Source organism: Euleptes europaea, chromosome 7 (assembly GCF_029931775.1).
Source record: "Euleptes europaea isolate rEulEur1 chromosome 7, rEulEur1.hap1, whole genome shotgun sequence".
In the NCBI taxonomy this organism is placed as follows: Eukaryota; Metazoa; Chordata; class Lepidosauria; order Squamata; family Sphaerodactylidae; genus Euleptes; species Euleptes europaea.
In genome coordinates, this window is record NC_079318.1 from 97828005 (window position 1) to 97853670 (window position 25666).

The following is a 25666-nucleotide window of genomic DNA, read 5'->3' on the forward strand; positions in this document are numbered from 1 at the left end:
TTCCTTAAGTGGCAAAGAAAGTCGGCATATGAAAACCAACTCTCCTTTTTCTATTGTGTCACTGAGATTTTCCCAGCCATGTTCTTTCTTGTGGAAATCCAAGGCCCGCATCTTCCTTGAGCTTGCCTTGTGATGAATCAGCGCCTTCTCCCATGCGTGGAAGAGTCAGGCTAGAAGCAAGCCGATCTGGGCTCCTGCCCAGCAAAGCCTTTTACCAGCACCAGGGTTTGGCTTGCATCCGGCAGAGCGCCCAGAGATAACTCTACCCTTGTCCCCGCGAGCCTGTCCTCGGCCGAGAGCGATGATTTCATTGGTCTCCCTCTCAGGCGGAAAGTTGCAACTAAGGAAGTTCTTCCCCTCCCTGCTTAGGCCGCTGTCCCCCATGGTGGGAGCGATGTCCAGCGAGCGAAGCTCATGGGGCAGCCTGACCACGCTGCAGAAGGTGGCGCTGGCCCTTGGGATCCCCGCCGGCGCTGCCATCTTCTACATCCTTTACCAGCGCTACAGGGAGATCCGAGGTAGGTGTGATCACGTGATTGGTAGCTGTGGTGCGGAGGCGCCGTTCCCGTCCTGCCATGACAGAGCTCGGCCGCTTTGGGGCTTGAATTATTAACCGTCTCTGTCTGCCATTTCTCTCCTCGCCGCTCTGTCTTTGGCAAACCTCCAAAGCTGAGTTGCCCACGAGAGAGATGGGGGGGGGGGCAGTTCAACTCTGTTATCCTTTATTGACGCCTCCTAGCTTTTGATGTTTTACAGTGTTGGGGGGCGGGGGCGTTCAGGGAAGGGGGAAAGCTGTTCTTTAGGGAAAATGTGGACAGTGTTTAGCGGTGGGCAGCTTGGACTCATTTGCTTGGAAACTAGTCCCTCTGCGTTTTGGGCTCCCTTGCAACTTAAGCGTGGGGAGCCAGTGTGGTGTAGTGGTTAAGCGTGGTCGTTTGGAGCGGTGGACTCTGATCCGGAGAACAGGTTTGATTCCGCACTCCTCCACGTGAGGGGTGGTGAACTGGATTTGTTTCCCCACTCCTACACATGAAGCCAGCTGGGTGATCTTGGGTTAGTCACAATTCTCTTAGAGCTCTCTCAGCCCCACCTACCTCCCAGGGTGTCTGTTGTGGGGAGGGGAATGGAAGGTGATTGTAAGCTGGTTTGGTTCTTCCTTGGATGGTAGAGAAAGTCGGCATGTAAAAACCAACTCTTCTTCATCTAGAAGAGAGGCCAACGTTTGTGGGCGAAGAGATCGAAATAGAGATGAAGGTGCCAAAAGAAGCGGTGAAGCTGCTGATCGGCCGCCAAGGAGCCACCATCAAACAGGCAAGGTTTTTAAAATTCAGTCAGGCCTGTCCCGAGGCTTGGTGATGTGGAAGTGGGCGGGTGATGAATCCCGTTCAGGGACTGTGAAGATGGATGCTCCCATTCTTTCCTGGGACCAAAGCAGGGGTGTCAGACTTACAGCCTAGGGGCCAGATCTGGCCATGAAGCAGCTATCACCCCCCCCCCCACTCCCACTCTTGGCTGGCATGGCCCGACCAAGTGACATGTTATTTCCGCTCCTCGTAACACATGAGTTTGACACCCCTGGACTAAATAGTTGGATTTGACAGATCTGCAACTAGAGCCAGTGTGGTGTAGTGGTTAAGAGCAGCAGTTTGGAGCGGTGGACTCTGATCTGGTGAACTGGGTTCGATTCCCCACTCCTACACACGAAACCAGAGGGGTGACCTTTGGCTAGTCACAGCTCTCAGCCCCACCGACCTCTCAGGGTGTCTGTTGTGGAGAAGGGAAGGTGATTGTAAGCAGGTTTGAGTCTCCCTTAAGTGTTAGAGAAAGTCGGCATATAAAAACCAACTTTTCTATGACTCTATGTTCTGGTTATGGTAGTGTGAGCCAAGCACTGTGGGAAGCCGTTAGGGGAACAGATCTGCTCCATTCGACCCAGATTTCTTAAAATGGGTATCTACTGTGTCCCATGTTCAGAGGCTGGGTGGCTATATCATGTGCAGATTGTTAGATACCCGTGTGTGTGTGTTAAGTGCTGTCAAGTTGCTTCCGACTTATGGCGATCCTCTGAATCAATATCTTCCAGAACATCCTATCACTAACAGCCTTGCTCAGGTCTTGCAAACCGAGGGTCCTGGCTTCCTTGATTGAGTCAGTCCATCTCATGTTGGGTCTTCCTTTTTTCCTGCTGCCTTCCTCGATGTTTCATATGTTCTCAGTTGGTCTGGTGTGTGGATTCAGAGCCTCTGTACAACTCCCAGACAACATAAGAGCCAGTGTGGTGCAGTGGACAGAATGGCAGACTAGGATTCTGGGTGACATAGGTTCGAATCCTCACCTCTACCATGGAAGGTCGCTGGGTGACATTGGGCCTGTCACAAACTCTTCTTGACCTATCTTACAGGGTTGTTGTTAGAAAATGAAGGAAGGAGAAAAGATGTTCTAAAAGCTGTTTTGAGCCTCAACTGGGGAGAAAAGCAGGCTATAAATAATATTACATTATATAAGATCCTTGTGGCAAGTTTGGTTCTGTCTCTCGCCTCCTCTTGTTTTGTCCCTGTGTTTTGGTCCCTGTGTTTGGCCTAAGGAAATGACCCATCATCCTTTTCTTCGCCAGCCTTGCCAAAAGGAAGCAAAGGCACTTATGGGGGATGGGGTCACAGCTGGGATTAACTTGGCCCTTTCGTGAAAGATTTGGGGGGCACCCACGTTGCATATCTTGATTCCACACAGCAACCTCTTTGAGCTGTTCAGGTGTAAGAATGGAAATAATGGTTCTGCACAGTACTTCGTATAGTGCTCTGTTTTCTTTGAAAACAGCACTGTTTTGTTCAGTGGGCAAGTTCAGGGTGTATCTGTTAGGAAGTGGTAGAGCATCTGCTTGGCATGCAGAAGTTCCCAGGTTCAGTCCCCAGCATCTCCAGCTAAAGGGTGATGGGAAAGACCTCTCCCTGAGACCCTGGAAAGCCGCTGCCGGTCTGAGTCACTGACTTTGATGGACCAAGGGTCTGATTCAGCATAAGGCAGCTTCATGTGTTCAAGTCAATCTTTTCCAGTGTAAGTCCTGCATTTTTCTTTTTAATTGCTTCCTGGGGTCTCTGGACTAGCTGTCTCTCACTGCACTCAAGCAAAAGTGGTGCATTATCAGCCTGAGTGCCGGCAGCTTGTTCATAAGTCCAAATCACCGCTCGGGGTTTTAAATTGTATGGCAGCTTATTGTAGGAACGTGACTGCAAATTCAGGCCAAGCAAAAAAGGAGATAAGTCCCACCCCACCCCCAGTTCATAATTACCGGCTCCTGAGAACTGAAAGTAATTAGGCTAGAGAGAAGAGGATATTAAAGGACCTGTACTCTTGGCAGAAAGCCTCAGTAGCACTAAAGACCCCCTGTGTGACTCTGCCTGATGCAGATAGATCAGGATGGGTAGCCGTGTTAGTCTGTAGCAGTAGAAAAGAGCAAGAGTCCAATAACACCTGAGACCCAGCATGGTGTAGTAATTAAGAGCTGCGGACTCTAATCTGCAGAGCCAGGTTCAATTCCCCGGAGAACTGGAAGAGCCAGCGTAGCGTAGTGGTTAAGAGCACTGGTTTGGAGCTGTGGACTCTGATCTGGAGAACCGGGTTTGATTCCCCACCCCTCCACATGAGCGGTGGAGGCTAATCTGGTGAACCAGGTTGGTTTCCCCACTCCTCCACATGAAGCCAGCTGGGTGACCTTGGGCGAGTCACATCTCTCTCAGCCTCACCTACCTCACAGGGCGTCTGTTGTGGGGAGGGGAAGGGAAGGTGATTGTAAGCTGGTTTGATTCTGCCTCAACATAAAGTTGGCATATAAAAACCAACTCTTCTTCTTCTCCTACACTTGAAGCTAGCTGGATGGCCTTGGGATAGTCACAGCTCTCTCTGAACTCTCCCAGCGTCACCTACCTCACAAGGTCCCTGTTGTGGGGAGAGGAAGGCGATTGTAAGCCAGTTTGAGACTCCTTAACAGGCAGAGAAAGTCGGCATATTGAAACCAACTCTTCTTCTTCAAGACTAGCAAAATATTGTTAGTCTTTAAGGAGTTACTGGACTCTTGCTCTTTTCCCCTCTGAAGTCTGAGGTTAAGAGACAGTGCAAAGTCCTTCACTGCCAACATGTTTGCCCACCCTTCCCGCCACTCTTGCAAGCCAGGGCTGAACGCTCCCTTTCCGCGTTCTCTTCATCCTTGCCATATTGCACCGTTATTCTGTGATAAACTGTGTTCCTCCCTGCAGGGGAGTAGATGGATGGCATCTCTATCTATATTGGATGCCCGCCACTTCCCATTAGGTACCCCTGGGAGAGTCTGAAATGTTTCGCTCTTGCCAAGGTCAGGATGACTAATTCCGGTAGTTATAAATGCTGAGGGAAGAGCTCAGGGATTCAAACTTCAGCCAGAACGGATGCCTCGGAGCGTTGCTCCACAGTATTGCCCGGGGGAGGCCTGTTCGCTGTCATTTTCTTTGCGGTTCCCAACAGCTGAAGGGCCACAAGCCTATCTTCTTGACTCGTATTTAGACTACTTAAATGAATCTGTGTTCCTTCACAAAGTGTTGTTGGGTGCTTCCATATTCCCAAGAGCAGAGGTTCCCAAACCTTTTGAGTCATGGAGCACTTTTCTTGAGAGAAATTTAGAATGGTAGAGTTGGAAGGGACCGCCAGGGTCATCTAGTCCAACCCCCTGCACAATGCAGGAAATTCACAACTGTCTCCCCCCACACAGCCCCAGTGACCCCTACTCCATGCCCAGAAGATGGCCAAGATGCCCTCCCTCTCATCATCTTCTTAAGGCCATAGAATCAGCATTGCTGACAGATGACCATCTAGCCTTTGCTTAAAAACCTCCAGGGAAGGAGAGCTTACCACCTCCCGAGGAAGCCTGTTCCACTGAGGAACCATTCTAACTGTTAGAAAATTCTTCCTAATGCCTAGACGGAAACTCTTTTGATTTAGTTTCAACTTGTTGGTTCTGGTCCAACCTTCTGGGGCAACAGAAAACAACTCTGCACCCTCCTCTATGTGACAGCCCTTCAAGTATTTGAAGATGGTTATCCTATCCCCTCTCAGTCTTCTCTTCAGGCTAAACATACCCATCTCCTTCAACCTTTCCTCATAGGACTTTGTCTCCAGCACTAATTTTCACTTAGCACCTAGATGCTAAACCGAATGACAGTAGTGTTTTTCTTTCCAATCTCTTCACGGAGCACCAGGAGAGGTTTCGCGGAGCACCAAGTGCTCCATGGAGCACAGTTTGGGAACCTCTGCCCTACAGGGAAAGAACCATTGCCTCTTAACAATACGCCTGGGCGAGGTTTTCTTGCAGAGGAGCCGGAGATATTTCTTGCACGCAAGCTTATTTATTTAAAGCATTTATTACCTGCTTGTCTTATCTTGCGGCTCTCAAAGGCAGCTTTTGAGGTAAATATAACACATTATTTAAAGAACCCAATTATTTTTAAAAACTCACATAGGACTGCCAATAAATACAAATTAAATTAGTCAAATGCAGCCATAAGGAAAACTGTCTTCAATTGCCTCATGAAGCCCCCTCCTACTAAATCAGACCCTTAGTCCATCACGGTCAGTATCATCTGCTCGGACTGGCAGCAGCTCTGCAGGACCTCAAGCCGAGGTCTTTCACATCACTTACCACCTGGTCCTTTAACTGGAGATCCCCGAGATTGAGCATGAGACCCTCTGCGTGCCAAGCAGGTGCTGTTCCACTGAGCCACAGATCAAAAGCGAGGGGGGCAAGGAGCCTCCCCCGGGAGGCTGTTCCATCATCATGGGGCGGCCACCAAAAAGGCCCTTTCTTGTGAACCTTGGTCCTTTTCTCAGCTCTACAGTTCCATAAAATCTGTCATAGGTATCCAGTCTTTCACGGCAGTTCTTGCTTAAGGGTGGTCTGGGTATAGTTCTACCCATCTGGCCTGGTGTGTGTACTGGGAAGACGTAAGGGGCACCTTGCTACCAGAAGTAGAGTGAAGGAAACATAGTTTACGGGGAGGGGGCGTGGCTCAGTGGTAGAGCATCTGCTTGGCACGCAGAAGGTCCCAGGTTCAATCCCCGGCATCTCCAGTTAAAGGGACTAGGCAAGTAAGTGGTGTGAAAGACCCCTGCCTGAGACACCGGAGAGCCTTGGAGAGGGGCTGTGGCTCAGTGGCAGAGCATCTGCTTGGCATGTAGAAGGTCCCAGGTTCAATCCCCGGCATCTCTAGTTAAAGAGACTAGGCAAGCAAGTGATGTGAAAGACCTCTACCTGAGACCCTGGAGAGCCGCTGCCATTCTGAGTAGACAGTACTGACTTTGATGGACCAAGGGTCCATCAGTATAAGGCAGCTTCATGTGTTCATGAAGTAGGGACCGGTGGGTCAAACAGCATGGCAGGCCAAGCTTGTGCTCTTCTAGGGGTGACCCTGCACACCAAAAGAGGCTGCATGCTCGGGACATAGGCCCGCCTTCCGGAAATCAGACCGGGGCGTCACGACCCCTTAGTTGCTACCTTTGGCTGATAGCCACAAACGCTGTCTGCTCCCAACAGCTGAGAAAGGACACCCGAGCCCGTATCGATGTCGACATGGAAGAGTCCGACGAGGATCAGCGGATCCGGATCTGTGGCTCCCCCGTCCAAGTGTGCAAGGCCAAAGCAGCCATCCACCAGATCTTGGAGGAGAACTTGCCGGTGGAGGAAAAGATGCACGTTCCCCAGCGGGCCGTTGGGCGGATCATTGGTACTTGCTCTTCTGCTTCCCCTCCTGCCCGGGCATCTTGGGGTTGCATCTGGGAGGGCCTTGCTCCGGGTACTGATCTTAAGCCCCTTAGCCTGGTGGGGTCAACGGGCTGACTAGTGCAGGCTAAAGATTCCGGCCTCTGTCCCCTCTCCACGACATGCCAGCAGACCCTGGGATCCTCTCACGTAGGTTGCCTGCAGACAGATGCTGGGATTCAGGATCTTCCAGGATGTGTGCTGACGGCTGGTGAGCGAATCCATAACTGAAGCATTCAGCAGCCGTTGCTCGGCTGGCTCTTGGTTGTCAGGCTGAGGTGCCTACAACAGACCGCTTCAGTACTTGTTGGGAAGGGGCATTCCGCCGACATCTGGGGGCTGGCAGTAGCCAAGAGGATTTGTGCCCTGACCTGTTTTCTGGCTGGGCGTGACATGTCCTACAGCCACACATGGGGGAGGCAGAGCTAGCGTGATGTAGTGGTTGAGAACGGCGGACTCTCATCTGGTTAACCGGATTTGATTCCCCACTCCTCCATTTGAGCAGCGGACTTTAATCTGGTGAACCGGGTTGGATTCAAAATCCACACCTTAGGTCTCAAAATCCAACAGGATGGTAGCAATAGTGCATTTTTTAAAGAGAACGAGAACACTTTCCTGTCAGCCCTGTATCCCTGTATTCCTCAGCCAATGTGGTGTAGTGGTTAAGAGCGGTGGTTTGGAGCGGTGGACTCTGATTTGGAGAACTGGATTCAATTCCCCACTCCTCCACATGAGCTGTGGAGCCTAATCTGGCGAACTGGATTTGTTTCCCCACTCTTACACGTGAAGCCTGCTGGGTGACCTGGGGCCAGCAATGGTTCTCTCCGAATTCTCTCAGCCCCACCTACCTCACAAGGTACCTGCTGTGAGCTTAGAAACAAAGAGGGGGTAGGGAAGGCGATTGTAAGGCTCCTTAAAGGCAGAGGAAAAAGTAGGGTATAAAAACCTCCTCTTCCTCCTTGGTCCCCTACAGAGGGATAGGAGGGAGAGAGCTGCCGCAGAGTGACCAGAGACTGGAGAATACATATGGTGGCTGTTGGGCTTAGAAATGAAGAGCTGGGAGGGACCTCAAGGGTCATCTAGTCCAACCCCCTGCACAACGCAGGAAATTCACAACTCCCTCCACCCTACTCCCCCCAGTGACCCCTGCTCTATGCCCAGAGGAAGGCAGAAAACCTCCATGGTCCCTGGCCAACCTGGCCTGGAGGGAAATTTCCTTCCTGACCTCAAAGTGGCGATCGGCATCACCCTGGTGTGTAAAAAGGGTCACGAGAGCCAAGCACTGACTCATCCCTGCCCGCCCTCTCACAATCTGCATAAGTTCACAGTAACACAGCAAAATCCAACAGATGGGCATACAATGACCACAACTCAATATCAAGGTTGGTAAATATAATCAAACATTGACCCCAGTATCCCCGAGCTGAACGGAGCAAGTGTAAAGGATGCTGTGAACTGCTATTTGTGAAATGAGTTTCATAAATTAAGGGGTGCTTTATGAAGCGGAACTGATGAAGGACTTCAAAATGGAGAAACTCGAGAAAACCGTCTTCCTTCTGAATACGTCAGCGCACCCCCACCCCCCCATGGAACAAGGAATTGAACTGTTGGGGTTTTTTTATACACCGATATAAAGCTGGAATGACTAGAAAACATTGTTTGTGGATTTGAATGAGCTTCTTTGATATGAACTGACTAGTTATATGCCAATTTGTTATATTGTGGTCTAACGTTTGATTCTATTTGATAAACTTGATATTGAGTTATGGTCATTGTATGCCCATTTGCGTTGGATTTTGTTGTGTGTTACAGTCGACATAACACCGAGGTGGCATATTTTTGTTAACTTTAAGTTCACGGAAGCAGCCTTACTATCAGATGGCCACCCAGCCTTGTTCAGATGCTACGGCCATGCATTTCAGGTTTAAGCAGTGCATTTGGACTTCTCCCCCTCCCTGCAGTGTGCTCCTTCTTCCAGCTCTGGTTTCCCCTTCTGCTGCCGCCGCCGCATGGCTTCACCTCTTTGCCTTTTCCCCACCTGTTTTCACGCCTCTCCTTACGGGAGAAGGCCTTGGACGTATCCACTCCTCGACCCCCCCCCCCAGCGCCTGCCTTCCACAGCCCCTAAGGCCTGCAAGCTAAGGCCCGTCTCTTACTGTGCGTCTCCCAGGCAGAGGTGGGGAGACGGTGCGGTCGATCTGCCGGAGCACCAGGGCCAAGGTGAACTGCGACCGGCAAGGGGATGCCAACTTCTCGCTCACCCGGCTTATCACAATCTCTGGGACCCGCAAGGAGGTGAAAGCTGCCAAGGTGAGAATCTTTCGCCGTTTAGGTGGGCCCCTGGCTAAAAGCCCCTCCCCCATTCCCCTCTGACCTTGCTAAGTGGCCCCACTCATAAGAACATAAAGCCCTGCTGGATCAGACCGAGGCCCATCGAGTCCAGCAGTCTGTTCACACAGCAGCCAACCAGGTGCCTCTAGAAAGCCCACAAGCAAGACTACCGCAGCAGCAAATATATATATAAAATGTGTAAAATATAAAACTGATGTTTAGGGGCCAGAGCTGTAAAGGCCCTGCTTCTAGTCCTGGGCGTTCGAGCTGCACAAAGAGATGTTGACCAAAGCCCCAAGCTGGGCAAGAGGGTCGGAAGCCCTCCCAGTCCGGAAGTTCCTTTTGCACGTGCTTTAAAACATCGCCCCGATGCTGCAGGCATCCATGGCCTTCTGCTCTCACTTTTGCTCCAACAGGAACTGATCCTGGAGAAGCTTTCTGAGGACGACGCTTTCCACAAGAAGCTGGCCCAGTCGGCTTCATGTCGACACCTGCGCAAGCAGCCCCTTGGCACGAGGAAGGAGGAAGGGGCGGGGGATCGAGGAGAGGCACCAACTGGGAAGGCCCCCAGTTGGCCGTCTTACCCCTCCCCACAGGATGCTGAGAAGAGCCAGGCGGAGTATTCCCTGGACGAGCCGCAAGAGCTGAGGAGCGAGGACAATTCCCCCGAGGATTCATTGTCGGGGGCATCTTGGCCAAGCTCCGCTTTCGAAGGTAGGAAGGATAACTTTTTATCTCCCCGTTCAGGGAGCTCCTTCTGCAGAAATACATCTAATGTATTGAACCTTCCATAGGGTGTCAGATATTAGCAACGTACTAACCGCATATCACTAAATTGCTCTCCTAAGATAAAATTGCTGATATTACTAAAAGCCAATATCCTTAACTGATTTTTGCTATTCATGCGAAATCATTGCTTATTTATATTAAAATCTTTACCTAGCATACATGGTTAATCAAATTATTCATTGCTAATTCCAGTTTCTATTCACTTGCCTCTAAGCTTAGCCCTGCATCTTATTGCCTACTCTAATCAGAGTTAATATTCCAGTTTGGTATATTCTACTCTAGACAGTTAAAGGTTCAATTGGGCATAGTCAAAGTAAAGCTTCCATTTTTTTCCAGAAAGTCTCCCTCCTTGTACAATTTCACAGTTGCGGAGTCAGTATATTTTCTTCCACACATGTCTTAAACAGTGAGGATTTTCAAAGGAGGGTTCTATCATCAATGGTGGAGTCACAGAACCCTCCTCTTATTTTTTTGGGGGGGGGGAATAGCCCTAAAATATTGATATAGCGCTACAGTGTTGTAAAGGTAAACTGTAAAGGTTCCCTGTGCAAGCACCGGGTCATTCCTGACCTTGGAGTGACGTCACATCCCGACGTTTTTACTAGGCAGACTTTGTTTACAGGGTGGTTTGCCAGTGCCTTCCCCAGTCGTCTTCCCTTCACACACACGCGCACACACACACACACACACACACACACACACACACACAGCAAGCTGGGTACAACAGTGTTGTAGTGGTAGTTTAAGCAGGTTTTCTGAATTCCCAGCTTTCTTTTTTTATTATTATTTTTTTTTAAGTAAGTCTCTAGGCTTTTCCCTTGCAGAGATATAAGGAAAGGGGCACATCTCTGTGAGGGCAGAGCCAGCGTGGTGTAGGGGTTAAGAGCAGCAGACTCTATAATCTGGAGAACCGGGTTCAATTTCCCCACTCCTCCCCACGAAGCCTGCTGGGTGACCTTGGGCCAGTCACAGTTCTTTCAAGAACACTCTCAGCCCACGCAGAGGCAGGGAGTGGCAAACCACCTCCAAACTTCTTTTCCCTCGAAAAACTTACGGGGTTGCCGTAAGTTGGCTGTGACTTGAGGGCATTTTATTGACTCACACACACAAACACACACACACGGTGAGAGAGGAGGCAGTTGTCTTGTTTGGGGGCTTCCTAGAGTTACCTGGTTGGCCACTGTGTGAACAGACTGCTGGACTAGATGGACCTTGGTCTGATCCAGCAGGGCCTTTCTTATGTAGAGACATTTTTTTAAGGAAAGCTGGGAATTTAGAGAATACTCTTAAAAGATCAGTACAATGCTACAGCGTTGTATCATATTTTAGGACTGTGTTTTTTGAAAAAATATTTGAAATCACTGTCTGGGGGTGGACGGGACAAAGAAATCCGGTAGAATCGAGCAGACGCAGAGGAGAGCGACGAGGATGATCAGGGGCCTGGAGACCAAGCCCTGCAAGGAAAGGCTGAGGGAGTTGGGAATGTTCAGTCTGGAGAAGAGGAATTTGAGGGGGGACAGGATTGCTTTCTTGATGTATTTAAAGGACTGTCACTTAGACGAGGGCAGGGAGCTGTTCCTGTTGGCAGCAGAGGACAGGAATTGCAGTAATGGGCTTAGATTGCAGGCAGAAAAGTACTGGCTGGATATTAGGGGGGGAATTTACAGGGAGAGTTGTTTAACAGTGGAATCATCTTCCTAGGGAAGTGGTGAGCTCCCCCTCACCGGCAGTCTTTAGGCAGAGGCTGGACAAGCACTTGTCAGGGATGTTCTAGGCTGATCCTGCGTTGAGCAGGGGGTTGGACTAGATGGGCTGTATGGTCCCTTCCAACTCTATGATTACATGCTAGAAAAAAGCCGACTCAAAATCAGAAAATGATCAGGGTAAAAATGGTCTCAGAAGAGTAAAAAAAAACCTGGGGGAAACAAAACAAAAAAAAGAGGTGAAAACTAAAGGCATAAAACTGCATGTGGAAATCAGGGGATGAACCAAAACAGTATGGGGCCAGAACTGATGAAAAAACCAAACTCCATGAGAAAAAGCCCTAGGACTTGGGTTTGTCCGCTTCAAACTGGGTTTGTTTTCCCGCTCTTACACACAAAGTCAGCTGGATGACCTTGGGCTAGTCACACTCTCTCAGTCCCACCAACCTCACAGGGTGTCTGTTGTGGGGAAGGGGAGGTGATTGTAAGCCGGATTGATTCTCCCTTAAGTGGTGGAGAAAGTCGGAATATAAAAACTCTTCTTCTTCTTTGCTTCAGTCCCCAGCCCGGACTTCAGCTTCCACGCCAACGAGCACCTAGAGGTTTTCGTCTCGGCTTCCGAGAACCCAAACCACTTCTGGGTCCAGATCATCGGCTCCCGCTGCGTCCAGCTGGACAAGCTCATCCAAGAGATGACGCAGTACTACGAAAGCAGCGACTGCGGGGTGAGTGGCCGGGGGTTTGGGCTGCGGGGTGAGTGGCCAGGGGTTTGGGCTTGTTTGGGCTGAAATTCCCTGCCCCCCATTTGTATCTGCCCCTTGTGTTTCGCTTAGAGACCCAAATGCTGGGCATAGAGTATGACCCCAAAGGGGGTCTCACAGCCAGTCGAGTGAGGCAGGGAGCTATTAAGAAATTATAAGTGGGGGCCGGTTAGAGCACAAGAAAGGCCCTGTTGAATCAGACCCAGGCCCATCAAGTCCAGCACACACTGTTCACACAGTGGCCGACCAGGTGCCTCTAGGAAGCCCATTATCCTGCCTGTGTTCCACAGCACCTAATATAGTAGTCATGCTCCTCGGACATTGGAGAGAATAGGCATACATCATGACTACAAGCCATTTTGACTAGATGCCACGGATAGCCCTCTCTTCACGAACAGGTCCACTTCCCTCTTCAAGCCTTCCAGGTTGGCAGCCATCACCACATCCTGGGATGTGTGAAGGAATACTCCCTTTCATCTGTTTCGAATCTCTCACCCTTCAGCTTCGGCAGATGACCCCGCATTCTACTATTGTGAGAGGGGGAAAAAGCTTCTCCCTGCCCACTCTCTCCATGCCATGTGTAATTTTATAGACCTCTATCACGTCTCCCCATAACTGCCTTCTTTCCAAGCTAAACAGCCCTAAGGAGAAGTTACTGCAGCCTCAAGTGTCCAGTGGGGGGGGGGGGTCTAGGGTTCGAAACAGAACTGGAGGGGCCTTGGTGATGTGCCTTTTCTGCCTGCTCCCCCCCCCCCAAGTCTGAACTTTCAAACGTGTGTCCGGATGACATTGTGGCTGCCCCCTACCGGGATGACGCTGCCTGGTACAGAGCCCGAGTCCTCGGCACTTTGGACAACGGAGACGTGGATCTCTACTACGTGGATTTCGGAGACAACGGGGAAGCTCCCTTGGAGCTGCTGCGGGCATTACGGTGAGGCGCGCGCCGGAGAGAGGGTGGACGCTTGGTCCCTGGTGCATGGCAGGAGAACTGCTGAGCCTCAAATCGAACATTGAACCCCTGGGGCTTGAATCGAAGAGGAGTCTGGAGAAGAGGAGGTTGAGGGGGGACATGATTGCACTCTTGAAGTATTTGAAGGGCTGTCACTTAGAGGAGGGCAGGGAGCTGTTCCTGTTGGCAGCAGAGGATAGGACTCACAATAATGGGCTTAAATTACAGGTTGAAAGGTACTGGCTGGATATTCGGGGGGGAATTACATTAAGGTCTTTTATGCATGGGCTGGATCTCCCTGCTTGGACCTGGGTTCATTGCACATTAAAGTAACCCGGGTTGTGGGAAACTGTATGCATTCACTTGAATGATAAGGGACAAAACTGTGCTAATCGAACCATCAATACAGAAAAGCAGTCTCCCAAGCTCAAATCAAGTCCCACTTCTTTAAATGCTGCTCTGTAATTAGCTTACCATGAGAGAGGATTTCCTTCCCCCCAAACCCAACTACCGCATAAAAAAGCATTTTAAGAACAAAAAACGGAGGAATCTGAAAGAAGGGGGGAGAGAAATCCAAGCCTCGTTTTTAAAAAGCCTTTCTTTTGCTAAGAAAGCTCTGAGGTAGCAGGAAGCACTTGAATCCCCACCTCTTTACACCCTGCTTCGTGATTGGCTGTGAGAGAAGCCAATCTTCTGTGTTTCCCCCTAATGGAGTATGCACGCTCTGTGACTCCGGAATGAGCCAGGATGAACGGTTTAATTCAGGCCAGAAGAGGAATGGGAAAAGCCGGTTTCGTTTTGCGTCGAAACAGCGTTGAGCTTCCAAGGAATAAGCATGCATACTGAAAAATTTGATCCTGGCTGAAACGGAATAAAGGAGGTTAAAGCGACCATGCGTAAATGACCAAGAGTTGTTCAGCAGTGGAAAGTTAGCTGTGACTTGACAGCACTTTCTACCACCAAAGTGCAACTAGACTTTAATTTCTTACCGTTTGCAAGTTACTCTTTGCCACGTGTAAAAAGGTGCCAAAAGCCCTTCAGCTAGCATAAGAGAAAACCCCAGAGTTCTTTGCTATTCTGCAAGAGAGGAGGTTGAGAAGGGGACAGGATTGCTTTCTTGAAATATTTGAAGGGCTGTCACTCAGAGGAGGGCAGGGAGCTGTTCTGTTGGCAGCAGAGGACAGGACTCGCAACAATGGGTTTAAATCGTGGGCAGAACTGTGACTAGCCCAAGGTCACCCAGCAGGATTTATGTGGAGGAGTGGGGAATTGAACCTGGTTCTCCAGATTAGAGTCCACCACTCTTAACCACTACACCACGCTGGCTCTCGTTTTGGTGGCTGCTACCACTAGTGTCGGTTTTATTTTTTTCTCACTGCTCACTGGGGAAGAAAGGCAGGGTAGAAACGAGATAGTAAAACAATGAATAGCTGTGCCAGTGCAAGACCGACAGAAGGCAGCGTGTTGATCAGCGTGTTGGCCATTATTGATGTGTCCTTGGGAAAGAGCTGCGACTGGCCCAAGGTCACCCAGCAGGATTTATGTGGAGGAGTGGGGAATCGAACCCGGTTCTCCAGATTAGAGTCCGCCGCTCTTAACCACCGCTTGAGGAAGTTGGGAATGTTTAGTCTGGAGAAGAGGAGGTTGAGGGGGGACACGGTTGCTCTCTTTGAGTATCTGGAGGGCTGTCACTTGGAGGAGGGCAGGGAGGTATTCCTGTTGGCAGCACAGAGCTGGACTCACAATAATGGGTTTAAATTGCAGGCAGAAAGGTACCTGCTGGATATTAGGGGGAAAAATTTTTACAGTGAGAGCTGTTCGACAGTGGAATCGGCTGCCTAGGGAGGTGGTGAGCTCCCCCTCTCTGGCAGTCTTCAAGCAGCGGCTAGACGAATGCTTGTCAGGGATGCTCTAGGCTGATCACATGGACACGTGAAGCTGCCTTACACTCAATCAGTCCCTTCGTCCATGAAAGTCAGTATTGTCTACTCAGACCGGCAGCGGCTCTCCAGGGTCTCAGGCAGGGGTCTTTCCCATCACCTACATGCCTAGTCCCTTTAGCTGGAGATGCCAGGGGTTGAAGCTGGGACCTTCTGCATGCCAAGCAGATGCTCTACGGCTGAGCCACAGCCCCTCTCCAAACCAGCCCTAACGTCTGGCTTCCTCTTCCAGGAGCGACTTCCTGAGCCTGCCCTTCCAAGCAACAGAGTGCAGCCTCGCTGGTGTCGCTCCTGCTGGTGAGTGGCTCGGGAGGTCCGTGAACTGGAGGGGTCTGCCCCATTGAATTTCATGGGGAAAGCGGCACAGTTTAGACCCCAAACAGCTCTCAGGGTGAGGGGCAGAGGGGGGGCCTTGAGGCCGTGCAGACGGCTGCTGGTGTAGAACTCCTGGGAGACGCGCGATGGGGCAGTGAAGCAGCTGTCTCCCCACTGCCTCATAAGAGCCCTGCTGGATCGGACCAGTGAGGGTCCATCTAGCCCAGCATCCTCTCTCACAAAGCGGCCAACCAGTTCCTCTGGTGGGCCAGCAACAAGCATAAGGACATAAGAAAGGCCGTGCTGGATCAGAGCAAGGTCTATCAAGCCCAGCAGTCTGTTCATACAGTGGCCAACCAGGTGCCTCTAGGAAGCCCACAAGCAAGATGCAGCAGCACTGTCCTGCCTGCGTTCCACAGCACCTAAGATAATAGGCATGCTCCTCTGAGACTGGAGAGAATAGGTATGCATTATGATCAGTATCCATTTTGACTAGTAGCCATGGATAGCCCTCTCCTCCATGAACATGTCGACACCCCTCTTCAAGCCTTCCAAGTTGGCAGCCATCACCACATCCTGGGGCAAAAGTTCCACAATTTAACTATGCGTTGTGTGAAGAAATACTTCCTTTTATCCTTTTTGAATCTCTCTCCCTCCAACTTCAGCAGATGACCCCTGAGTTCTAGTATTATGAGAGAGGGAGAAAAGCTTCTCCCTGTCCACTCGCTCCATCCCATGCATAATTTTATAGACTTCTATAATGTCGCCCCTTAACTGCCTTCTTTCCAAGCTAAACAGCCCTAAGCGTTTTAACCCCTCATCATAGGCAATTGCTCCAGCCCCCTGATCATTTTGGTTGCTCTTTTCTGCACCTTCTCAAGCTCTGCAATTTCCTTTTTAAGTTGTGGTGACCAGAACTGTACACAGTATTCCGAGTGTGGTCTCACTATAGGCAATAGAGGCCGAGGCCTTCATAAGAACATCACAAGAGCCCTGCTGGATCAGGCCAGTGGTCCACGTAGTCCAGCCTCGTGACTCTCAAAGTGGGCAAATTAGTTTCTCTGGAGGGCCAACAACAGGGCATAGAGGCCGAGTCTTTCCCCAGTGTTGCCTCCTGGACACCGGTATTCAGAGGTTGACTGCCTCTAGACATGGAGGTTCCCCTTAGTCATCACCATGGCTGGTTGCCACTGATAGCCCTGTCCTTCGTGGATCTGTCTAATTCCCTTCTAAAGCCATCAGGTGCATGTGTTGGGCCTGGCCCCCTTGCCTCCTGCCTCTCCCCCCTCCCTCTAGGCCCCCCCTCGACTGGTATCGGCTTCCGATCCACCCCATTTCCTCTGCGTAAGCTGAGTGAAGAAAGTCCCCTTCTGCCAAAGCACCTGTCAGCATCTCTGGTGGCTGCCATGTTGGTTGTCAGTGATACGTAACTGAGCCAATCCCCCTCCCAAGATACCATGCTTGAACAGACTGTGATGTCACAGCAGCTCAGCCAATAGCTGGAGAGAGATGGAAGTCACATTGTTCAAATGGCGGTTGGGGGTGATAGTTCCATGGCTGGATGGAGGGATGTGGATTTTCATTTTGAGGAAGGGGAGTTGACTGAGGAGGGAGCCGGTACTTCATCCCATTTTTACATGGGTCTTCGGAATCTCACCAGGAGGGCAGTGGGACGAAGCAGCCTTGGATGAATTTGACCGCCTCACCCACTGTGCCAAGTGGAAGCCTGTCGTGGCAAAGATCTCCAGCTACGTTCCTTCCGGGAGCAGCACCTGGCCGCACGTTCAGCTGTACAACATCTCTGGCAAACAGGTAAGCGCTGCGGCCGTGAGCTGTGGGGCAGAAGGTAGTTCCCTCGCACTCAGGACCACATTCCAGTCCTTCTCATGCTGCCCTAGAGCTCAGGTTGCTAATGCCCAGTGCCCGCGGTCTTTAAAGATGACGTTTGTCCTCGTTCCTGCCCAGGCAGTCGAGCGGCCACCATGCCAGACCTCTTCAGACTGCAGCCAGTGGCTCGCATGATGAAATTCTAATTTATGCAGAAATCCTCTCCTGAAAACTGGCATATTGAACACATGAAGCTGCCTTCTACTGAATCAGACCCTTGGCCCATCAAAGTCAGTGTTGTCTACTCAGACTGGCAGCGGCTCTCCAGGGTCTCGGGCAGAGGTCTTTTATATCACCTACTTGCCTAGTCCCTTTAACTGGAGATGCCGGGGATTGAACCTGGGACCTTCTGCATGCTAAGCAGATGCTCTACCACTGAGCCACAGCCCCTCCCCAATATATTGGTGGGGAGGTAGTTCTAGCCGTGGCCTTCTTCCTGACAAGCTAGCTTTCTGCATATGTGGAACAGCAGCACGTTCAATTTCGGAAGCCCTTGGCTTTCGCAGTCTTTTCCTCATGAGCCCTTTTGGAAGAAGCCAGAAGTAAGCAACGAGGCATTCTTGTCTTCCTGCCTCCCCTCCTTGCAGACTGGGTTCAGAGGTCCCTGTGCCACGGGCATTGTGTGTGGGTCAGAGATCCTTGAGGGATGGGTGGTTTGGGGCTTGGGAGGACTTGACTTGGGCCCCATGTGTGAGGTCCCTCCGTTTGCTGACCCTGACTTCTTCTATTTAACCTCTCTTTGTCTCATCAGTTCATCCTAACACAACTCCTCCTTGTGTTCCTCTTGGGTCTCTGGGCCCCCTTCAAGCATCTCTCCCCCCCTCTCCCAGCATGCCTCTGGCCAACATTTTTCCAACGGTATCCCCTCGCTCCCCTCCCTTCCCAGAACATCGATATCGGGGAGGAGCTGGTGCGGTTGGGCTACGCCGTGCGGTGCCCACAGGAGGGAGGCGCGGCAGCAGGATACGGACCCCACCAGGCCGGCCCAGGGGCAGCTTCTGGCAGCTTCCTCCGAACACAGGTGAACAGCTGGTTAACCATCCCTGCTCCTCACGATCGCAGGTGAAAATTTGCTGCTGTACAGGCTTTCAGCCTGGTAGTGAAGTGAGCAGCTGCACTTCTCCATTACGTTGTCTTATTGACCCAGATCATGCGAAGTGATGGTATCACTTTACTCTGCTCTGATTTGAACTCACCTAGAGTACTGTGTTCAGTTTTGGGCACCGCAATTTAAGAATAATGTAGACAAGCTGGAACGTGTCCGGAGGAGGGCAACAAAGATGGTGAGGGGTCTGGAGACCAAGTCCTATGAGGAAAGGTTGAAGGAGCTGGGTATGTTTAGCCTGAAGAGGAGAAGACTGAGAGGTGCTATGATAACCATCTTCAAGTACTTGAAGGGCTGTCATATAGAGGATGGGGCCGAGTTGATTTCTGTTGCCCCAGAAAGTCAGGCCAGAACCAATGGATTGAAATTAAATCAAAAGAATTTCTGTCTAGACATTAGGAAGAATTTTCTAACCGTTGGAGTGGTTCCTCAGTGAAACAGTCTTCCTCCGGAGGTGCTAAGCTCTCCTTCCCTGGAGGTTTTTAAGAAGAGGTTAGATGGCCATCTGTCAGCAGTGCTGATTCTATAACCTTAGGCAGATCGTGAGAGGGAGGGCATCTTGGCCATCTTCTGGGCATGGAGTAGGGGTCACTGGGGGTGTGGGGTAGTTGTGAATTTTCTGGATTGTGGAGGGGGTTGGACTAGACGACCCTGGTGGTCCCTTCAAATTCTATGATTCTATAAATAGAAAAGAGCAAGAGTCCACTAGCACCTTAAGGACTAACAAAATTTCTGACAGATTATGAGCTTCTGTGAGTCTCAGCTCACTTCTTCAGATACAGCTAGAATTGGAGGCCGTCTCTCCTTAAGCAGAGACGAGTGAATTAGACACCCCATGGCAGTAGCTTGTAAATGTCAATAGCAGGTAATTGACATTAGCAGGCGTGACTGGATCAGGTACGATACGCAGAGGGGTAGTAGGCGTGGAGAAATCAGCATTGGTAATGAGACAGAAATCCCAGGTCCTTATTCAGTCCAGGAGAATGCGCTGACTTGAGCTTGGTTAGTAGTTGTAATTCAGCAGTTTCTCTTTCTAATATAAGTTAATTTCTGGCAGGTATGAGCTTTGGTGAGCCACAGATCATACCTGCCAGAAATTAACTTAGATTAGTTAATTCACTCATTAGATTAGTCTAATTCACTCATCTCTATTTAAGGGTAAATGAAATCACATTCTAGCTGTATCTGAAGAAGTGAGCTATGGCTCATGAAAGCTCACACCCTGCCAGGAAAAAAAAGATCTCTCTCCAGCTCTATCCTGGAGAAAACAGCAAGAGTCCAGTAGCACCTTAAGGACTAACAAAATTTCGGGCAGTATGAGCTTTCGAGAGTCACAGCTCACTTCTTCAGATACAGCTAGAATGTGATTTCATCTACCCTTAAGTAGAGATGAGTGAATTAGACACGCATGAATTAGACACAGAGTGAACGACATTAGCAGGCGTGAGATGTTGCCAACCCTCATGAGAACAATTGTAAGTATCGCTTGCAGAGTCAGCTTTGCGGGGGTTACTGATCCTCTCCAGGTTGTCTCGGGCTCGATGCCAGGATACTTGAAGGACTGCCTCCTCCCGTATTGCCCAGCCGTTAAGATCTTCCTCACGGGCCCCACTCTCTCAGCCCCATGCAGGAGGTGTGGTGGGTGGCAGTTGGAGAAGAGGAAGAAAGAGTTGGTTTTTATATGCCAACTTGCTCTACCACTTAAGAATCAAACCGGCTTACAATCCCCTTCCTTTTCTCTACCTTGAAGGTAGAGAAAATTGGGGTATAAGATCCAACTTTTCTTCAGTGCGGAGTTTTTAATAGTTTGTTTTTAATTTTTGTGCTATTTTATGTGTTTGCAGCATTTCAGCCTTGAGCAAGCGCCCCAGAAACTCTCCTTGTCATTTAACAGTAGAACATCCGGAGGCTAAAACGGCATTGCTTTTTTGGCAAACGTTTTGGTTCCCAAGTGGCCCTTTGTGTAATTCAGAGTCTGTCCCTCGCTACTCTCACTCCCCCAGGGAAACACCGTTGAGGCCTCCCTAGAGAGTCTTCTCTCCGATACCCAGAAGACCCCCGATGAGATGCCCGCAACCCTGTCTTGTATCAGCCTTTCAGGTAACCTCCTCCAGCTCTCCACATCTGTCTCTTCCACGGGAACCGCCTTGCCTGTTTTCAGAGCTAGCTGCTCTTTCGGTGCCTCCTTCCCGAATTCTGTGACCCGTCACAGGAGATCAGCTGGTCCCTTCTTTTGTGTTTCAGGTGGAATGAACCTTTAATTGGGGAGGGGGGGGTCGGTCATTTTGCTTTAAGTAGGGTCACCAACCTCCAGGTGGTGGCTGGAAATCGCCCGCTATTAACAACTGATCTCCAGGCGACAGAGATCAGTTCCCCAGGAGAAAATGGCCGCTTTGGAAGGTGGACTCTATAGCATTATATCCCACTGAAGTCCCTCTCTTCCCCAAGCCCTTCCCTCCTCAAGCTCCACCCTCAAAATCTCCAGGTATTTTCTAACCTGGAGCTGGCAGCTCTTGCTTTAACGCTGTGGAGACCCATGGCTTTGGGCAAGCACAGTCAGAAGGTAGACCCACCATCCGCTGGTGGGTGACCCACAGTGGTGGGGTGCCGTGTGGGCCCACAGATGTATTTTCTGCCATCCACTTAAAACTTCCCTGAAGCATGGAGCCAATCCTGGCCTTCCTCTGCTTCACTGGAACAGGAGGTCCTCTCCAAGGGCTCAGGAGACACCATCCTTAAGTCTGAAGGGAATGCCAATTTGGGAACGAACGCCTCCATCTCAAGAGCTGTCTCGGCTTGGAACTGCCCAGTATTCTGTGACGGATCCAGCCCTCCATGGCATTCTCCATTTTATCCTCACAACAACCCTGTGAGGTACATACCTGAAGCTGCCTTATATTGAATCAGACCCTTGGTCCATCAAGGTCAGTCTTACCTGCTCAGAAAAGGCAGCGGCTGTCCTGGGTCTCAGGCGGAGGTCTTTCACATCACCTCCTGCCTGATCGTTTTAGCTGGAGGTGCCAGGGATTGAACCTGGTACCGTCTGCATGCAAAGTAGGCGCTCTGCCGCTGAGCCACAGCAGCCCTGCTGCAGGTGAGGCTGAGAGCGTGCAACTGGCCCACGGTCACCCAGTGAGCTTTCATGGCAGAGTGGGGTTTCGAACCTGGGTCTCGATACTGTAAGAGAATAAGCAGAAGCTAGTCCTGCACCCGGCCTCACACAGTAGCAAGCGGTTCCCCTGGAGGGCCAACAACAGGACGTAGAAGCCGAGGCCTTCCCCCGATGTTGCCTCCTGGGATTCAGAGACTGGCTGCCTCTGACTTGAAGTTCCCTTCAGTCACCATGGCTAGCAGCCACTGATAGACCCACACACACACACAAATCTGTCTAAACCCCTTCTAAAGCAGTCTATGGCTTTTGTCGCCACTACATCCTCTGGCAACGAATTCCACATTTGAGTGACTTGCTGTGTAAAGAAGTGTTTCCTTTTGTCCGTCCTGAATCTACTGCCCCTCAGCTTCTTTGGGTGCCCTCAGATATAGGAGCAGCCGCATGGGATCAGACCAAGTGTCCAGCTAGTCCGGCATCCTGTTTCACCCAGCGGCCAACCTGATGTGGGCATAGAAGGCCGCTGTCTTTTTCAGACAAGAACCCAAGGTTGGCCCTGCATGTAGAATCATAGAACCATAGAGTTGGAAGGGCCATACAGGCCAACTAGTCCAGCCCCCTGCTTAATGCAGGATCAGCCTAGAGCATCCCTGACAAGTATTTGTCCAGCCGCTGCTTAAATACTACTATATCCTCTGGCAGCAAATTCAATCACTTGCTGGGCAGAGAAGTACATCTTTTGTCTGCCCCGAATCTGCTGCCCGTCAGCTTCACTGAATGCCCTCGAGTGCTAGTTTTTTTGGACAGGGAGAAAAAGTTCTCTTTGTCACCCCTCTCTGCCCCGTGCATACTTTGATAAGCCCTGCTGCCCTTAACCGGCACCCCCCGATCCACTGCCTGAGAGAGCCGGGCTGTGGTAACGCGGAGACCTTTGGCTTATCAGATGGCCCTGTCGAGCAACTACGGAGTGACATGGACCCCTCCTATCTCGCATCTTCCCCGGGGGTCCTCGCAACCTTGCTCCAGCCCTTACAGACGGCCAACGTTCTCTCCTGCTCCTCGGAGGATCCCTCCTCGCTGGCTTGCTGGGAAGCGGGGGGCTGTAGAGGGCGCTGCAGAAAAGACTTGCCGGAGGGAACCATGAACTGGGTTCCAGTCGAGGCCGTATCTCCCCTGTCCGCGGCAGCATTTGGGTCCGAAGCAAACCAAACCTCCAGTCCTGCCGCCGCTCCCGCCCATCCCAAAGAGACTCCCTCGACCCTCTCGTTGTCGAGCGAAGGCTCTTCCAAGCCGGATCTGTCCCTCAGCCTGCCCGATAGCAGCACTTACTCGCCCCGGGGCTATTTCTACTACCTTTCCACCTCCGAGTACCTTTCGGAGTCATCCGCCTTCTGCAAAGGATCGCCCTCTGTCGACGAGGCCTACCCGGACAAGTCTCCTTCCCCCAGGGCTGTTAGCCGCACGTATGTCATCAGCTCTGCTTCCGACGACAGCAGGAAGGAAGGTACCCGTAGCTTGACTGCTGCAGTTGCCTTAGCAAGGCCATCACGGGGGAGCACCACGTGTCGCGTGTCACCATTGCCACCACCCAGGTTCACCCTGCCACAAGGATGAGTGGTTTTCCTTAGGGCGGCGGGCTTTAACTGACCATACCGTGGTTTTCAAACTGGTACGAAGGACACATCAGTAATGGTGGACTACTTTCCCTGGCCAGCATGCTACCTTCTGTCTGTCTCAAGCCAGGGTGGTCTGCAGTAGACCAGTTAAGATTCAAGCCCGGTAGCACCTTAAGAGACCAGCAAGCGTTTCAGGGTATAAGCTTTAGAGAATCAGAGCATCCTTCGTCAGATACCCGACTCTGACTCTCGAAAGCTTATACCCTAAAACTCTTGTCGGTCTCCGAGGTCTCTGACCCTCAACCGACGGGGAAAGGCCGTGGCTCAGTGATAGAGCATCTGCTCCCCATGCAGAAAGTCCCAGGTTCAATCCCTGGCATCTCCGGTTAAAGGGACTGGGCAGGTAGGTGATGTGAAAGACCTCCGCCTGAGAGACCCTGGAGAGCCGCTGCCGGTCTGAGTAGACAATACTGTGATGGATCGAGGGTCTGATTCAGTATGAGGCAGCTTCATGTGTACTGGACTGGAATCTGTCAGCATTGTCTACTCAGACTGGCAGCGGCTCTCCAGGGTCTCAGGCAGGGGTATTCCACATCACCTACTCACCTAAACCCTTTAACTGGAGATGCCGGGGATTGAGCCTGGGACCTTCTGCATGCCAAGCAGAGGCTCCACCACTGAGCCACGGCCCCTCCCCTAACGTTACTGTACTAACATTCCCTCTTAATGTGCCCACAGAAGTTGCCTCCGTCTCTGAAAGTGGCGACATCTTCCAATTTGAAGACAGCTCCTAGACTCCCTCGACGACAGTTTCTGGGAATTACGGTGAGGCGGGCGAGCACCTTGCGCTTGGGGGTATGGTTATCGCAAAAACCTTTCTGGAGTTTTTGCTTGGGGAGGGGCCCTGCTGTGCAGTGGGGCGGTAAGAAACAAGGCAGTGGGGAAGGGAGGGAAGTGGCCAGCCTGCCACCCGAAGGAGCCCCGCTGGATCAGAGCAATGGCCCGTCCAGTCCAGCATCCTGTTCCCTCAGTGGACAGACTCACAGGCAGGGCACGGAGGCAATGGGCCCCTCTCTCCATTTCACCGTGCTATCTGATATTTAGAGGGAGGCTGCCGGCACAGTGTAGTGGTTAAGCGTAGTGGACTCTAATCTGGAGAACCAGGTTCAATTCCCCACTCCTCCACATGAAGCCTGCTGGGTGACCTCGGGCTAGTCACAGCTCTCTCTGAACTCTCTCAGCCCCACCTACCTCACGTGGTGTCTGTTGTAGGGAGAGGAAGGGAAGGAGATTGTAAGCCAGTTTGATTCTCCTTAAAAGGTCAAGAAAATTGACATATAAAAACCAACTCCTCTTCTTAGAATCATAGTTAGAAGGGACCACCATGGTCATCCAGTCCAACCCCCTGCACAATGCAGGACATTCACAACTACCTCCCCCCTCCACACCCTAGTGACCAGAAGATGGCCAAGATGCCCTCCCTCTCATCATCTGCCTAAGGTCATAGAATCAGCATTGCTGACAGATGGCTATCTAGCCTCTGCTTTAAAACCTCCAGGGAAGGAGCGCATACCACCTCCTGAGGAAGCCTTCTACATGGGTTTAATTTCTGAGGATAGCTGCGTTGGTCCACAGTAGAACAGCCAGATTTGAGTCTGGCAGCACCCGAGAGACTAACAAGATTTTTCGGGGGAGGAGCTTTTGAGAATCATAGCTGCTGGGGAGGGCGATGTACAGCCACCCCGTTCCTGATCTGGGCTGGCGCGCCTGCTGTGTGCTGGTGTACACGGCCGATCTGGGTTGGTATGCATCACCCGACCCGACGACATTTTTGTCTTATCCGGCCCTTGTACCAGGATACAAGGCCAGCGTGCTGTAGTGGTTAAGAGCAGCGGTTTGGAATGGTGGACCTTAATCTGGAGAACCGGGTTTGATTCCCCACTCCTCCACATGAGCGGTGGAGGCTAATCTGGTGAACTGGATTTGTTTCCCTACTCCTACACATGAAGCCAGCTGGGTGACCTTGGGCTAGTCACAGCTCTCTCAGCCCCACCTGCATCACAGGGTGTCTGTTGTGGGGAGGGGAAGGGAAGGCGATTGTAAGCCGGTTTGATTCTTCTTTAAGTGTTAGAGAAAGTCAGCATATAGAAACCAACTCCTCTTCTTCTTTTCCCCCTGGGCAGGATCGGCTGTTCCTGTTGCGCCACCGAAGGAGCAATGCAGCACAATGCAGCATCTTGACAATTATTGGAAAATTGCCACGGGAGTTGAGGGGGAGACGGCTGGAGAAGAGGCAGAAGATGCTTCCAGCAGACCCCGTTTTCCAACACTTGTAAACAAACTTTCGTTGGGCAAACTCTTCTTGTGACCTACACCA

At 51.1% G+C, this 25666-nt stretch overlaps 1 protein-coding gene and 1 non-coding gene across 2 annotated transcripts; one reads left to right on the forward strand and one right to left on the reverse strand.

The window, feature by feature from the left end:
* Nucleotides 1–382: 382 nt before the first annotated feature.
* TDRKH (tudor and KH domain containing) lies at nucleotides 383–24083 on the forward strand. Its single transcript, XM_056853537.1, has 13 exons — nucleotides 383–518; nucleotides 1208–1311; nucleotides 6560–6749; nucleotides 8955–9094; nucleotides 9532–9829; nucleotides 12166–12332; nucleotides 13127–13299; nucleotides 15490–15554; nucleotides 17233–17384; nucleotides 18346–18480; nucleotides 20568–20664; nucleotides 22617–23177; nucleotides 24028–24083. Exons 1-13 carry the CDS (start codon nucleotides 383–385, stop codon nucleotides 24081–24083), a joined length of 2274 nt encoding a protein of 757 aa, XP_056709515.1.
* TRNAA-AGC (transfer RNA alanine (anticodon AGC)) lies at nucleotides 17778–17849 on the reverse strand. Its single transcript has one exon. It is a non-coding gene; the product is annotated as a tRNA-Ala (tRNA).
* Nucleotides 24084–25666: the final 1583 nt, after the last annotated feature.